The following is a 15,120-nucleotide window of genomic DNA, read 5'->3' on the forward strand; positions in this document are numbered from 1 at the left end:
AAAAAATCCTGCGGAAAGGAAATTTCTCCAGACACAGAATAATGGAAGGAGCTCACCCAACTGCAATCTTAACAAGTAGCAGAGTGAAACTTCTCAAGGCAAATCCTATTTCCCATACTATTATTTAACCCATAAAAGCAGGGAATATAGAGGCAGAGGCCAAGCTCATTATTTCTATTTCCTTCTCAGGACAACATTACCCATTAGATTCAAGCTGAGTGATTTTGTTTATTGAGAGTCCTGAAATTTGATCTCGGGCTGCTACTGCCATATGAAAGAGGTTTTTAAAAATTATTTTTTGTTTATGTTTTTATAAAGAGCTTCAAAGGGGAGAAGTGTGTTATTTTTTTCTCCTCCTACTGAAAGCGAATCAAAGTCCCTTGAGCTACATTTTACTCTTTATACACAAGCATTAAACTGCCAGGATATAGCATTAACAGAACAACTGAAAACAACTTTCAGAACATTGCAACATTTCATAACAAGACCAATGCACTGACTATAAATCATGCTTAATAGAATACCAGTACATTTTCAGGTTCTCGCATAATATGGGTTGAGAGGAAAAAAATAATGACCTTTGTGTGCATACGAACTGCACAATAAAGTTCATTTGTGAACACAAAATAGCACCTGTTATTTATACTGAAATGCTTTCTATGATCTGAACTCAGATCACAACTTAAATTTGACAGACTGCATTTATGCCCCACCTTTATGTTACTTTATGTAATAAGAAATGCTATAAATTTTAACTGAACTATTAATTTCTCTTTTTCAGCTTGTGATGTACTTAAAAGTCTATAAATACATATGAAGGAATATATCATAATAACAAATTGTTTGAATAAATGAGTGAAAGATCTGAAGACCTAACTCCTGATGCTGTTCTCCTGTGCATTTTAAGACAGGTTTGAGGTTTAATAAATTTTGCCAGTTTCTCACTTCATGTTGAAACCCATTATCCAATGGTAACTCACCCTCTTCTGCTCTTTAATATACTCCATCATTTCTTCTCTTGTCCTTTTTACTGCTTCTTCGATTGCCTTTTCACTTCGTTTCTGCTCCTCCATTAATGCTTCCTTGACAATTTCCTTTTCAAAAGAAAAGCATGTAAGTGTATATGAAAAAAATACTTCACAAATGTGCTAAAGATCATCCCTTTTCCTCCTGCTAAATTTTTATTGCCTCTATGCTCTTCTCTCAATAATAGTTATCCTAAATATATGCAGTATCTTTATTAAAAAGCTATAAATTCAGCACTAAATGGCAAAATAAGAGAGAAAAAGAGAGAGAAATAATCCCTTTAAAGCTGTGTTAATAGAATACAATGTTCCCTGAGAGCAGAAAACAAAAAAGCAATGCAGGTTTTACTTTCCACCAGGAGCAGGGATGGCAGGGATGTACCCATTGCTGTTACCAGGCCAGACCACTTCAGTTGGAAGAGACCTGCAAGATCATCTGCTCCAGCTGCCTGAGCCCTTCAGGGCTGCTCAAGAATTAAAGCACATTTTTAATGGATTCTCCAAAAGCCTCTGAAACACCACCAGTCTTAGGGTATTGACCACCTTTCTCTCTCAGTGTCTGACCACCCTCTTGTAAAGAAGAGCTTCACAATGTCCAGTCTAAACCTCCCCTGATGCAGTTCTGACCCATTCCCACACCACCAAAGTCTGCTTCTATACTGTGATACAAATTATCAAAGCTTTTCGCAAACTTATATAAAAACTTGTCAAATTTTATAATTTGCTTCCAAAGTTTGGGAATTGTCAGGGACATTCTGTACACAGCAGTAAAAAGCAGCAAAAAATACTCATCCATCCACCCATCCAAATTAGCATTACCCTACATCAAATGTATTACAGTGGAGAAGGCTAGGAACCACTTCTTAAAACATCTCTATCACCTCCAGTATTTGGCTAAGGAAACAAATTGCTGGCCTAAAGTCACTGTCCCAAAACTGAAGTCCCAGTTTCCCAAAGCCACTCATGGAATAAGTAATGACATTACTAATCCAAGTGTTCCACTTCCAAGATTCAGGAGAACAAAATGACAAGCCTCAGATTCCGATAAATCCTGAAAATGTAACATTTTCAGAAAGGAAAAGAACATCCAGTAAGAGTAATCACATGATATTAAATGATTTGTTGGATAGATCAAGAGGAAGATGGAGAGTGTCTGAGAAATCAGGCAGAAATTGGCAATTCCTATAACTTTGTTCTAGACATTCCAATTTGGAAGAAACAGAAACACTAGTGGTGTGCCTGAAGAATTAAGCAGGAAATAATGGAAAAAACCCCAGTGGTTCAAAAAGGAACACAACATGACTTCGAACATATTTATTCACATACGTGATTTATGGGGTTTTTTTTAAATCAAGACTTTTAGAAAATCAAAGGTTAATATAAATGGATTCCTTATTAGTCTTCACTGGTTAGACATAACACTGTTACCCACAGATTTGTTTACAGGTTTGCTTGACTGCAGAGCAATACAGACATTTTATGATACGTATTTACAACTTGGGTTTGTGGGAGTGGGGAAGGTTGGCCAGAGGACAGGTGGAATTCTAAGGTTTTGGAAGTACAAGATATTTATGAAGTTGTGTAATTCATCTGTATATTTAAGAGTGGCATTTTACAATATGCTATTAGTGTAGAAAATGAAGAATCCACTGAATTGGATCAAACTCCTTTTTTTTTTTTGAAAAAAATTCCCTTCAGTGGAGGTTATTCAACTGAAAAAGAAAGCTCTATTTCTTACCTTTAGTTGTTTGCTCTATTTCAGCCAAAACGGAATAGTTTCTGCAAAACTACACTTTTGCTATTTTTATAGCAGAAAAAGTCTAAAATCCCAAATTTAAAACGTGTAACTATGTAGTCCCCACTGTTCTGGAAAGCAGTACATATGAAAATCATAGTTGTGAAAAGTGATTATGATTTTTTTCTATTTTAATTCAGTTACCAAAGAAAAATCCTGAGAAAAAGGTCTCTTTCACTACAGAACTCTGGCAAGACTAACAGAAAAAGTAGCAGAAAATTACATATTACAGAAATATGCTGTTCTTGTAATTATATTCTCATGCCAGTTTAATTTGTCAAAAGGTCCCAAAATACTGTCCTGTGTTTGAATGGAAAAAATTCCATACTCTATCCCATTAAATTCTTCAAAGCAAATTACAGAACTGATAAGCTGCTATATCTTAATATGTAGAAAATTTTACACTCAGAAAATACTTACAATCAATTAAAGCATGTTAAGTACCCTTGATACGATACTTGAAACACTACATAGTCTGAATAAATATCTGGACTATAAAGTCCAAATAAAAACACAATTAAATTCTCCAAGTCTATTAATAAAATGCAAGGAAACAGAAACCACTAGCAGTATCTTTATGGAACACCAGTTTATTACACTGACATCAAAACAGAAAAAATAAAATTGGAAAGAATTCTTTTTCATTTCCACTGGTATTGGCACAAGTCCCCAGGGACGTGGTTAATCACCATCCCTGGAGGTATTTAAAAGATGTGTAGGTGTGGCACTTGGGGACATGGCTTAGTGGTGGCCTTGGCAGTGTGAGGTTAACAGAGGGACTCAAGGGTCTTTTCCAACATAAGTGATTCTGTGATTCATCTACCACATTCCAGTTAACCAAATTAAGTACTGATATATCTTCCCAATATATAAACATTTCTGTTTCAGACACTGATCACCACCAGTCACCATCTGAAAATCATCTCAACTGTTACTGTCACCAGACAGATCCTGTAGCCATCAGACTGGACAATCTCATGTGACTGCAGAAAAAGACTCCTACTTTAGTGGGCTTCATCCCAACATTTGGATTTACCAGACTGCTGGCAGTTGTCCACAACACTTTTGATTTGTTGGGGTTTTTTGTGATTATTCACCAACCATACCCTAGGATGAATCACATGGATCCATTTCTCGGAGATCTGAATGCCTGTTTCTCATCTGAGTTTAAATGTTATCCTGCTCACTAGATTCAGGAGAAATGAAACAGTTCCATAAAACACAGCCTTCTTCCCAGGATATGTCTTAAGAAGCAGGCCCTACAAGCCCTGACAAGGCTCCTGAACTGGCTGATTTGGTTTGCACTGTCCCGTACCTGCAGCTCAAAATGGGCAAACAGAGTCCTGTGAAACGACGACACTCAAGACTAGCAAAAGACACCTTTGCTGTGACATCAATGAATGGAAAGAAAACTCTTTTATCCCTTTCATTCAGTTCTCAGAAGTCTTCAAAGAGCAAACAGTGCACAGTATTTCGTTAGTCAACTCAGTCATGTACTTTTGATCTTAATCAATGATACTAGTTTTTCCCTCTGTGACAAGAGTCCTCACTTCCTTTATACAACCTTCCACTAAGTGCTCTCCTCTAAGTTCTCAGTCACTGTCTGTCTTTGCTCTATTTCTGTCATTAGAGTAAATTATCAACTAATATAAAGGTATTTAAATTCAGACATTACCTATTACTGTTGAACAAAGCCTTAGCTGCAGGTACATTTTCTTGGCATGTATTTACTTTTCCTTCATCTCTTTGCTCTTTCCTCTTAAGCTATATCTACCTTTGGATTTTATCCTAACTTAGATTTTGGTTGCAAAGGTAAAAATTGGCCCTTATTGCATCTTTAACTACAAAGGGAGAATGTTATTTGAGCCTCTTAGTGCTATTTTAATAGAATCAAGACAATGGGAAAACCCAGTTTCCTGTAAGAAGCTGAGGAAGGACACTCCACAAAATGGCACCTTTATTTTTTTTTACATATTTGATCAGTGGCTGGAGTACCAAATTATAATCACAAAGTTGGCTTCTTTACATGACTGTCTATACATGTGCTTGACATGACACCAGTTAGAAGATAAGAATACCTAATCAAAAATAAAATACAGTTATTCAAATACTCAATTGACAAATCACAGTCAACCATGTATTGGAAATGACAACCACACAATCACAACATATGAATCTGTAGGAAGACAGAAAGAAAAAGCAGTGTACTCAATACACCAGAGAACTCCAGACAGTATTTGAAAAATAAAGCAAGCCATATGTTGCTTTGCAATTTTATAGGAAAATTCTTTTGTTTCCACACAAGGATCAGGTGGCAGTACTAAACTTTATCTAGGAAATCCAACCACAGACTGCAATGTTAGTGGTTTTTCAGAAAATAGTAACCCTCAAATTATAATGTCTGTGGTTATAAACTACTACAATCTACTTCTGAAGTCAGACATGGTTGAAGTCTGTATGCAGTGAACTATTCCTTTTCCAGACTCTGAAAGCATATTAAAAATAAACTCATCTAGTGGCAGGGATCTCTTTCCACTCGGCGCTACTGAGCTGTGTCCTTCCTCTCACATTCAATATTACACAACCTTTTCTTTTTATGTGTCTCCATAAACACTGGCCACAGTAATGTTTCTGCAAGACAGTGGGAAAACAAGAATAGAGTAAAACTGAAAATAATGGTTTGCTACCTTCTTGAGAGAAATGTAAGCACACACTCCCACTGCAAGTTGAACAATAAAGGCAACAGAAATAGGAGAAGAGGTCCTTTGAAGAGCAAGTTCTTCAGCACATTGTGAGATACCATATGATCAATAGACTATTTAGGTAGGAATCGGAATATAGAGGAAAAAACCCAACAACTTCTTGTATGAATCCGTAAGATATTGAACATAAAGAGCAATGTTACAACAGTCCAAGCCTGTTACTGAAAAACCATTTCTTCTTCCAAAGATCAGGACCATCCCACCCAATCAAAATCCTACAGTCTAAAATTAAAGTTATTTCTGAAATTACATTAACAAATACGCCATTTTGCTGAATATTTCAGAAACAGAATAAATGGAGTATTTCAAACTCTGACTCCTCCACAGCACTCTGAAACCCTTGTGAAAAAAGAAAAAGTAACAAATGGACAAAGAGAGACTGATAAACATAATAGTTTGTATTTCCTTAACTGGAAATGCCCTCAAAGCTCTGTATATCATAGACACAAAGAGCTTTGAGGATAAAGAAATTAAATTTTAAGGAAATTAAATTAATACTGTGTCATGTTAAAATCCTCCCAAGTAAAAAAAACATCATAGAAGAAGGGCAAGCAATGCCAATCTAGGTAAAAGTTGACTTTCTGGTAAGAAATACTATAAATAGAGTGATTAATGATGAAAAAGAGACAACAGCAAACCCTGAAACAGAGGCAAAAAGCAGTTTATAGCCTATTTAACAGAGAAAGAGTGATGGAGTAAAGGGTTGGAAAGTTACAACAGTAATTATGGCTATTTTCAAAGGAGAAGAAAAAAAAAGCATTAATTAAAATAAAGGAAAAGTGGGATCTTGCTTTAAGATTGTACCTATGTTGTTAGATACGATATTTTTTCTCCTACAGATATGATGCCAAATGCATCCTGTAAACAAAAACTATATTTACAATTAGATCTGAAACAAAACCATGATACAGCCCGGAGTAACAAGCAACATTCTTGAAGGTGCAGAAAGTATTTGGGAAGTGGGAAAGGAAAAAAAGAAAGACTAAGAAACCTCTGAGTGACAGCAATGCATTCATAAAGTGACATCACAGAGATTATCAGGGTTTTCAGTGTATACAGAAACAGCTCACGAAGGGGCCATGGAGGAAAAAGTGAGTTAGGCTTCCAAATCTGATATGAAACAAGAGGCAATCTTGCACAGAACAAATTTATTGGACAATGAAAAGACAAGACAAATGTATAATCCCCATATATTTCCTTTTTTCCCTTTATACTATCCACCAAAAAATTCCTTCCATACCTACTCATTGGATGCATGAGAGAAAGTGAAGTTGTTTTTTACAGATTATAGGGCTACGAAAGGGCCATTTAATAGCTAATATATCTGACTGAAAGCCAGAGTGGGAAATAACTTTTTAGAAAACCTTTTTTCCTTCTTAGTCCTTACAACCTTTTCAAATGCAGGGTAGTGGGGAAAAATATTTAGACAAACAGTAATTTTCAACAAAAATTCAACAGCTAAGTTTAGGACTTGTAGAAAAGAAACAAAAGATATTTCCTCAGTTATAAAGGCAATGGCTTCATGTTTTCATTTACATATCTTTGATTCCCTTACACATGGCTGGGTGTGGAAATCCTTGAGAATTTCAGTACCAAATTCACTCAGGCTCGCCAAACTACCAACAGAAGCACTCCCTCAAGTAGATGAGCATGAAAACCAAAAAAGTTTTGATAATGTAGCAGGTAAGGAGCCATTCACTCGACATTTTTCTTTTACCTTCTAAGCAATGGCATATGCTGGTATTTATAAATCCATGGAAAGTCATTAAACACAGTCTAAAGAATAAATTATTTTTCAACTACCTAGATGCTTGCCAGTAAAATTATATTAATGTTTTCTAAGACCATAAATTACAAATTTATTGTTCTGCAAAGAACACCACCACATGAATTTTCAGAAGTGTGAACATACTCAATCATCTTTAATTCTTAAAGATTTACTCAGCAAAGACCACTGGAAAGTTCACTTTTTTTTTTTCCCATAAGCCTTTTAGTTCACTTTTCTTGCAAAAATATTTTTTCTTTGTATATCTCAGTATATCTCAGTTGTGGCTTGGCTGAATGAGACACCACAGCCTCAGTTTTCCTGAAATACTTTCCCATTGGTAAGATAATTTTGCCTTAGTGCTTTTGCTCATGTCCAAGAGGAAGCAGAGTTTATGTTAGTTCTTTTAATAAATTAAAGGTTCTTTTTTTTATTTCTTTCCTAAATATTCGCAGCCTTCAGAACACTTGAGTCTCTAATGGATCTGTGTGGATTATGGCAGTGATGAAGGCAGTCTCTTTTCCCCTGGAGAATTAGGGTAAACTACACTACATTATATACAGTATTTTAAATTTAAGCCTTCAGGAAATGACAAAAGTGATTCTTTGCTTCAAATGCCTTAGCAGAATTATTTATTTCAAGTTATGAGATGGACTTAAATTTCCAGGGCTCACCCTGCAGCTGCCAGCTTTCATTTTACTTTTAATGAATTTATTTTAAAACAAAAATAGTGGTGCGTAAATTCTCTTCAGTATCTTTTGCTAATTCTCTCCCACACCACCATGGATTTCAGCTCCTTTATGTAGCTGAGTATTTGGCTCTGTAAAATGGTAACAACTGCCATGCAGAGAGCTCTGCATTACAGCTATGGGAGCTGATCTGCATTGCCCCCTCATTACGAATTTAATACAGCAGACTTTATTCAAAATTGTATGGATATCATCATCCTATATACCCAAAGAATTTTTGGATTTCAGTTTTTTCAATGAGTAAAAACAAACAAACATTAAGAAGATGACGATAGAGAGAATTGTCCATTGTTTTTTCAGTTTAGAGCTGTACCCCAGGATCTTCAATGCAATTTTGAATTCTGGGGTAAAAAGCTTCTGCCTCAGCTGAAGCACCTGATATACTTTCTCCTTATCTAGAGGATATCCACTTTTTATTCAAATAAGTGTCCTAGAAAAAAAAATCTACTGGAAGAATTTCACCAGGTATTCCTCTCAACACTGACAACTACCAGACATTAAACTCCTTGCAGGGAAGATGCCACTGTAAAAAATGCCAGACAATGTATGAAAAATGGAAAAGAAAATACTGGAGACATGCCAGGCTACGTCTAGTCTGATGAATAGATGAGTTCCTAATCTATGATGACTTTTCAATGTGTTGGAAAGGATCACGAGGTTCCTGTGCAAATGAGCATAATCTTTAATCAAAAGACTACTCGTTTTATTCAAGGAGAGCTTGTTTTTCCTGATTTAAAAGGCAAGCCTGCTCTTCCCCCAAACTGAGAATGCTCTTCTAAATTAAAAACAAAACAAAACAAAAAAACAACAAAAAACTCTAATAAAAGCATGAAGCACCTGAATAACACAGTTATAAAATCCGAAGATGCTGCCAGTCTCAACCAAAACGAAAGTAATCTGGACTTCTAATACCTCACAGCCTCAAGAGAGTGCTCTAAAAAAATGTTACCATTTCCCTGGTGATGTAAAATATCCCATTTACGCTTCAGAGTAATAAGGCTTCAAAAAATAGTACCTTTATTTTAAGTACAAATATCATGTCTCTAAGTAAAGACCCCAAGTCACTGAACAGTCAAAGCTTTCATGAAAAGCTTTCATTAAAAAAAAAAATTGCAATATTCATGTTACTGTAATCCTTTAATTTCTTAAAGAAAACGAAGAAGGGGGTACACATCAAGGTTGCTCCATCAAGCTGAAATCTTAACTCACTATGTCTTAGTTCCCACTTTCACTGTAAGTTTATCTTTACTCTGCTGTGTCGTATTTGGTAACAAAATATTTGATATTAATCATGATTTATTTATTAAACTGTCCTTAAGTCTCCAGATTTTTCTCTGGCAATGTTAAATTAGTACCATGAATCTCAAATGGAAGTAGCATTTCCTTATCTGCAGACTTGACAACTACTTGACTGAGGACAAACATTTGTTTTGAGGACAAAGTCTTGTCACTCATGAATATCTAACACATAGAAGGCATCTGCATAAACCTTCCAGATTTGCATCCCCTATGGGTCTCCTTCCTGGCCGCTCTGCAACAACAGCACCAAAAAAGTCTAAAACAATACCTGTATCATCCCTGGAAATGAAACACTCATCTTTTCTTCTCTTAAACAAATTATTTAGGTGATGAAGGGAAATTTCACCACCTGATTCAGCACAAGTGTGATCTTCAAACCTTTGTTGTTCTTCTGCTAAAATTGTCTGACCAATGAAATGTTAATGACCATATTTTAATGGTTTTTTTCCATTTGCTTTCTCATATATAGCCATATAACTTCTAGTGCATGTGTTTAAAAACTGGTGAAAAAAACCAATATATTTTATTTTAATAAAGAAAATTAATGGATGGCAAATTACTCTTTTAAACCTACGAATCAGACTTCCTAATCATGTTTTTCTGGTCTAGAAGGTAAAGGAGAAGCCAAAAAATTCATTCCACTGTGAAACAGAAATTTATTTTCCCTCATTTTCATGATTTAAATATTTTACAGATGCACAGTTGTGCTACAGTTTTAAAAATATGTCTTTTATCAACTCTTACCCCATGCACATGAAAATGCCTTTTTCTCTGTGGGTTTGCATCTCAAAGAAAATAATGAAATTTTCAATGGTTTTGATTTTTTCCATTAATTATTCCCAGGGTTAACTGTGGGCACTTTGACTGTAAGCCATTCTGCCTCACCTATTTGCAGAAGACTACACTAAGCCCTTGTGATCTTCCCATTTTGCAGACTTAGTGAAGTATTAGTGAAGGAAAACTCCTTCTCTTTAATAATATGCTTAATTTCTTTGTTTTAGTTCAAATCAGTAATGCAAATCTTTTTGAAATAATTTACAGCAAAATAAAATTTTATTCTAGGATTTTTCATTGTCTAAAATGTTAGGCTCTCTGTTTGACTTTTGGCCATTGCAGAGCTGACTTGATATGTTGTCTAAACAATTACTGCAACAGTCAAGAGTGCAGTTATAGCTCTTGTCAGACAAATCTTACAGAAAATAAAACATAATTAAGAAACAGCTCTGTGTGGAAGGCTCTACACAGAAAAAATTAATGCCCACACACAAAGTCCTTGTAGGCCCAAGTGTTTTTCATTGTTAAACCAAAGTTGTATCTGACACCACTTAGAAGTTATCATTTGGCACATCAGCTCTGCAGGACTTCTTTAGTTGACAGAAAATTTTAGTAGTTGGTGTATGCTTATAATTGCAATGGCCTAAAGGAGATATGCCAGTTCTTGGCATAGGAAAAAGGGAAAATTTCTCCAAGAAACCAATTGCTCCATGAAAGTCCATCCTCCCCAGGGAGGGGAGATGGCAGATTAATTAGAGATTAAAGACTCTAACTTCATATATACCATACATATATGTGATAGAATTTTGGAAATCTGAAGAAAAAATCTGCATTTTTCCTTAATTAAAAATGGATTAGGTATTTGAAAAATGAACCTGACATTGATGCCATGATGACTTTTTGCCTTTTCTTTTATACCCCTGTTATACCTTTTTACAACTTCTGTATTCTTAGTGCTTTTTGCCTACATTCTTGGACTTGTTTGTTCAGCTAGGAGACTAAACATTTTAGAAGCTTCGTAGCTAGGGATCAGTGTGCCCCAGACCCCAAGGTCCTCTCCAGAACACATTCTGTAAACCAAGATAGAACCATCCAGGGGAAGGCTCCTTGGGGATGGGGGCTCATTCAAGCCTCTCATTGGGGAATCTTTGATAGATATGCTAATTAGTAAGACCTATAATGTTGTACCAGATCTTGTGGGGGGGCATTGCAGTGTGCATGGAGGTGCATTTGACCTGGACGTGTGCACCTAAGGATCCTTAAAATAAATACCAAGGTAAAATCCCTTCTTCCCTTCTAACCGTGCTTGACTCTTGATTTTAAGATCAGGAAAAGGCATCAACATGAAGGAGAAATAATCACATCATAACTGAATAAGAGAAATTATTCCTGTTACAACAAAAGCTGTCAGAGTTGTTTGGCATTAAAAGAAAAGGAATTAATTAATGACACTACTAAAGGACTACATAAAGTGCAAGATATTTACAGCAGAATTAATCACAAGAGTCTCCAACACCTCAGTGCTGCTCACCATCACAACAAGGACATCACTAGGAACTACTTGATCAAAAAGCAGCTTGAGTAGAAAAACCTGTCCCTTGGGGAGGCCTGAATTGCTTCCTCAGGGAAGCACTGACATGGCAGTGTACTTAAGGCTTTATCAAAGAATACAGCCATCAGTATTAAACTACTTCTAATGTCATCCTGTCTTGTGACAACTTCAAAGGCAACATCAACTACTAGAGAGCCTGCAGTACCCTGCACAGTGAAGGCAAACCCGCTGCAAGTCACTATCCCAGCTTAGTCCATGTCTCTCCCAGCCCTGGGACACCCAGTGCTCCCCAAATCCATAAATACCCTGGCTGAACTCCAGCACCCAGCCATGGGACTCCTTCATCAAAAATCTTTAGGATTCATCAAAACCCTTCTCAAACTTCATTACCATAGTCCTCCTCCTATTAAGCTCTTCATGTTCCACAAGCTATAAAATTTACAGCAGTAAACAAATACTTCATCACTCTCCCTGCAATGAAGCGATTCTCTACACCACTGGTACCAGTTCTCATTCTGGACAGTCTGAATGATTTGTATCTAACTAAAGCCTGAGCAGCTTTTCTCAGCTTGAATTTAGCTTTGAACTCAGATGTTTATCTTTCTGTTCTGAAGAAGAGTTTGAGTTCCTGAAGACTCACTGAAAATCTTGAAAACTGACGTTTCACCATTTGATACCTTTACATTTAAGAGAAGCAAAGAAGATATAAAAAATTAAATCACTCTATTTACATTAGGAATGTCAGCAACACAGAGTATGATAATGGCACAGCATGAAAACTTTTTTTTACAGCTGATTAGGTATATGAGGTTATTAATTTTGTTTAACACTGGAAAGGGAAATGGTGTCTGTTTCCAAAGAGGACTTCTATTTTACTTCAAATTCTCAAGTTTTAGTTTTCTTTTTTTCTTATGCAGCACATAAAAAAATACAGCAATATCAAATTCCAACACACCAATGAAATATATGCTCCTTAAAATTCTGAAGACAATAATATTTGAATATGTCACCAAGAAATCAGTGAATTCACAGGTTGTTCTTCCAAGCATCATAGATGACAAAATTCAACTTTTGGAAGAGTAATTTAACTGCTATTATAACATATTTAATTTGTCATTCCTAGAATTGCTAAAAGCACTGTTGGGAATGTCCCTCTCCATTTAAGTGACAAACAATTATTATAACAGAAGCAACTCTCTAATGATTAACTCTAGAAACATTTCTGGTTCATTACTGATTGAAGTTTCCAGTTTTTATAACCCGCTCTTTATTGTGTACCTGTTCTATAAGGAACAAATGTAACATCTTTAGTCTTCCACAGGTATGGAAGTCATCTAAACTGCTTACAGCACAAATGCCACTCTCTGAGCTGCTTGTCCTGGGCTCCTTTTGAAGTCAGAGGACAAAACCAGGCATGATTTATATCATTTCTATGTATGTACCTGTGAAGGTCACAGGAATTTTGTTGTGTATGTGCCAGCCTCTCCCCATACACACAGTCTAGGTGAAGATAAACAGCTTGCTGTGCATTGTAAATATCAACTGAGTGACACATGTCACAGGAAAATCTACCACAACAACTGAAGACATTCAAAAGAAAAACCAAAACTATACAAAGCAGGTGCATGGGAGGGTAGAACACACGAACCTGATTCTGCTTTCTTTGCTCTTGCATGGCTTCTGAAACAGCCTGAGCAATCTTCTCTTTATGACTATCACATTCTGCTTCCCACAGTTTTCTTTCTTCTGCATGAATCTTCTCCATATTTCTCCTTTCCTCCTCCACTGCTTTCAGAACAGCTTCCTGCACTACTTCTTTCTCAGCCTTTGAAACAGATCAGGCACAATTAGATGAGCAGCACACCCAACTTGATTGACTAACTTATATAATATCACCTTCTTCTAATGAGGTCTACAAGCTGACAAGATATGGGGTATGAATATTTTCACTTCTGAACTATGAGGTTCAATTTATCTTAAGGTGCTACCAGCAGGTATTACCTCTGGGCAATGACTTGTGTAGTTACAGAAAGGAAAAGGAAGTTACAGGTAAGGATCTTAAATTCCCACCTACTGAAAACACAGGAATTCATAACTAGTTTGCTTAACACAAAAAATAAACTACAGCAAAACCCATGCAGGAGTAGGCACATCATGGGCCTCCCTTGATATTCCCGTGTAAGAGATATTCCTGCTCTTATCTGCAAATATCTGAAGTACAAAAACACTCTGAGCATTTTCTACAGAAAATTCGCCAATATATAGTTAAAACAAATGTGTCTTCCCTCCCAAAGCTCCTTAGGCCATGCTACAAGAAGTACTGTTTTATTTTTTCCCCCAATCATTATATTAAACCATTATCTGAAATCACAGAGAATTTAAAGCCAACAGTTCCACACATGCATAGCCACACAAATATATTTATCAGCAAGACAACCACTGCATAATATCTACAAATAAATAATGGCAAACTGAAGTTCAAAATAAGCAAACATGGGCTGACAAACCTTATTCAGAAACCTCTCAGTTTTAATAAGCTTATAGGTTATTCCTATGCCCTTTGGAGGTAATAAGGAACTGGTCAAGTCATAAAAAGCAAAAAAATCTGTATTCATCAGACACCTACACTTCTAACTAAAGCTGTTTCTTGCAATTCACTGGGACTTGATTTTCTACTTAGATATTTTAAAAATATAATAATTAAAATAGGATGTTTTATTATACACACATTTTCCTGTAGATATCAACCATGTAAGAACTGTTTGTTGTACTACTGACTGTTACTCAGTGACGTGCTCAGCCAGTGTTCATATACTACACAAAAATACCAAGCAGAAAATAAAAACCAGATCCTTACATGCAATTGAACTTTTGTACTGGATTTTTCATCAATATTAGAAATGAATTCTAGTTTAACATTTACAAAATAATTGTCCCAAAATCAATGCACTTCATAATGAAATAGGCAGGAGAAATCATATTTAAAAACTGAATAGTCACTTTTAGTCAAACGTCAGCTTATATAAAATAATTCAAAACTTTTTAAAATGTTCCTCTTTGTGTATGATTTTACAAATAGTTCTCTTCTCATTGAAAATGACCATATTCAAAGAAAGTTAAATAAGACATGTCTTATTAAGATCTTCAGTTGACCCTGCTACCCAGCTCTTCAAATCAAGATGCACTGATGTTAAAAGACCACAAAAGCAGGTATTTAGGGAACAGCAACAACTGAACTGCAATACTGTGACTTCTTGTTACAAACAATTCAGAGGCTATTGTCCAAGGAAAGGAAGTTACATCTCTGTATCAAGGCATGGGATATAGCAGGTATGTTCATTTTCAGTAGAACCAGCTTCTTCTAAACACAGATGAGAACACAGAGCTTGGTAAATTTAG

At 35.8% G+C, this 15,120-nt stretch overlaps 1 protein-coding gene across 3 annotated transcripts in view; it reads right to left on the bottom strand.

Annotated features, from left to right (window-relative positions):
- CCDC91 (coiled-coil domain containing 91) overlaps positions 1 to 15,120 on the bottom strand; it is a 117,290-nt gene that overhangs the window by 23,840 nt on the left and 78,330 nt on the right. For all 3 annotated transcript variants that reach the window (XM_017730536.1, XM_008630810.2, XM_017730537.1), the window contains 2 exons: positions 13,370 to 13,546; positions 981 to 1,094 (listed from right to left, as the gene is read on the bottom strand). In XM_017730536.1, the coding sequence (XP_017586025.1) occupies positions 981 to 1,094; positions 13,370 to 13,546 (291 nt within the window). The remainder of the gene's footprint in view (positions 1 to 980; positions 1,095 to 13,369; positions 13,547 to 15,120) is intronic.

This window comes from Corvus brachyrhynchos, unplaced genomic scaffold, assembly GCF_000691975.1.
Source record: "Corvus brachyrhynchos isolate BGI_N302 unplaced genomic scaffold, ASM69197v1 scaffold523, whole genome shotgun sequence".
In the NCBI taxonomy this organism is placed as follows: Eukaryota; Metazoa; Chordata; class Aves; order Passeriformes; family Corvidae; genus Corvus; species Corvus brachyrhynchos.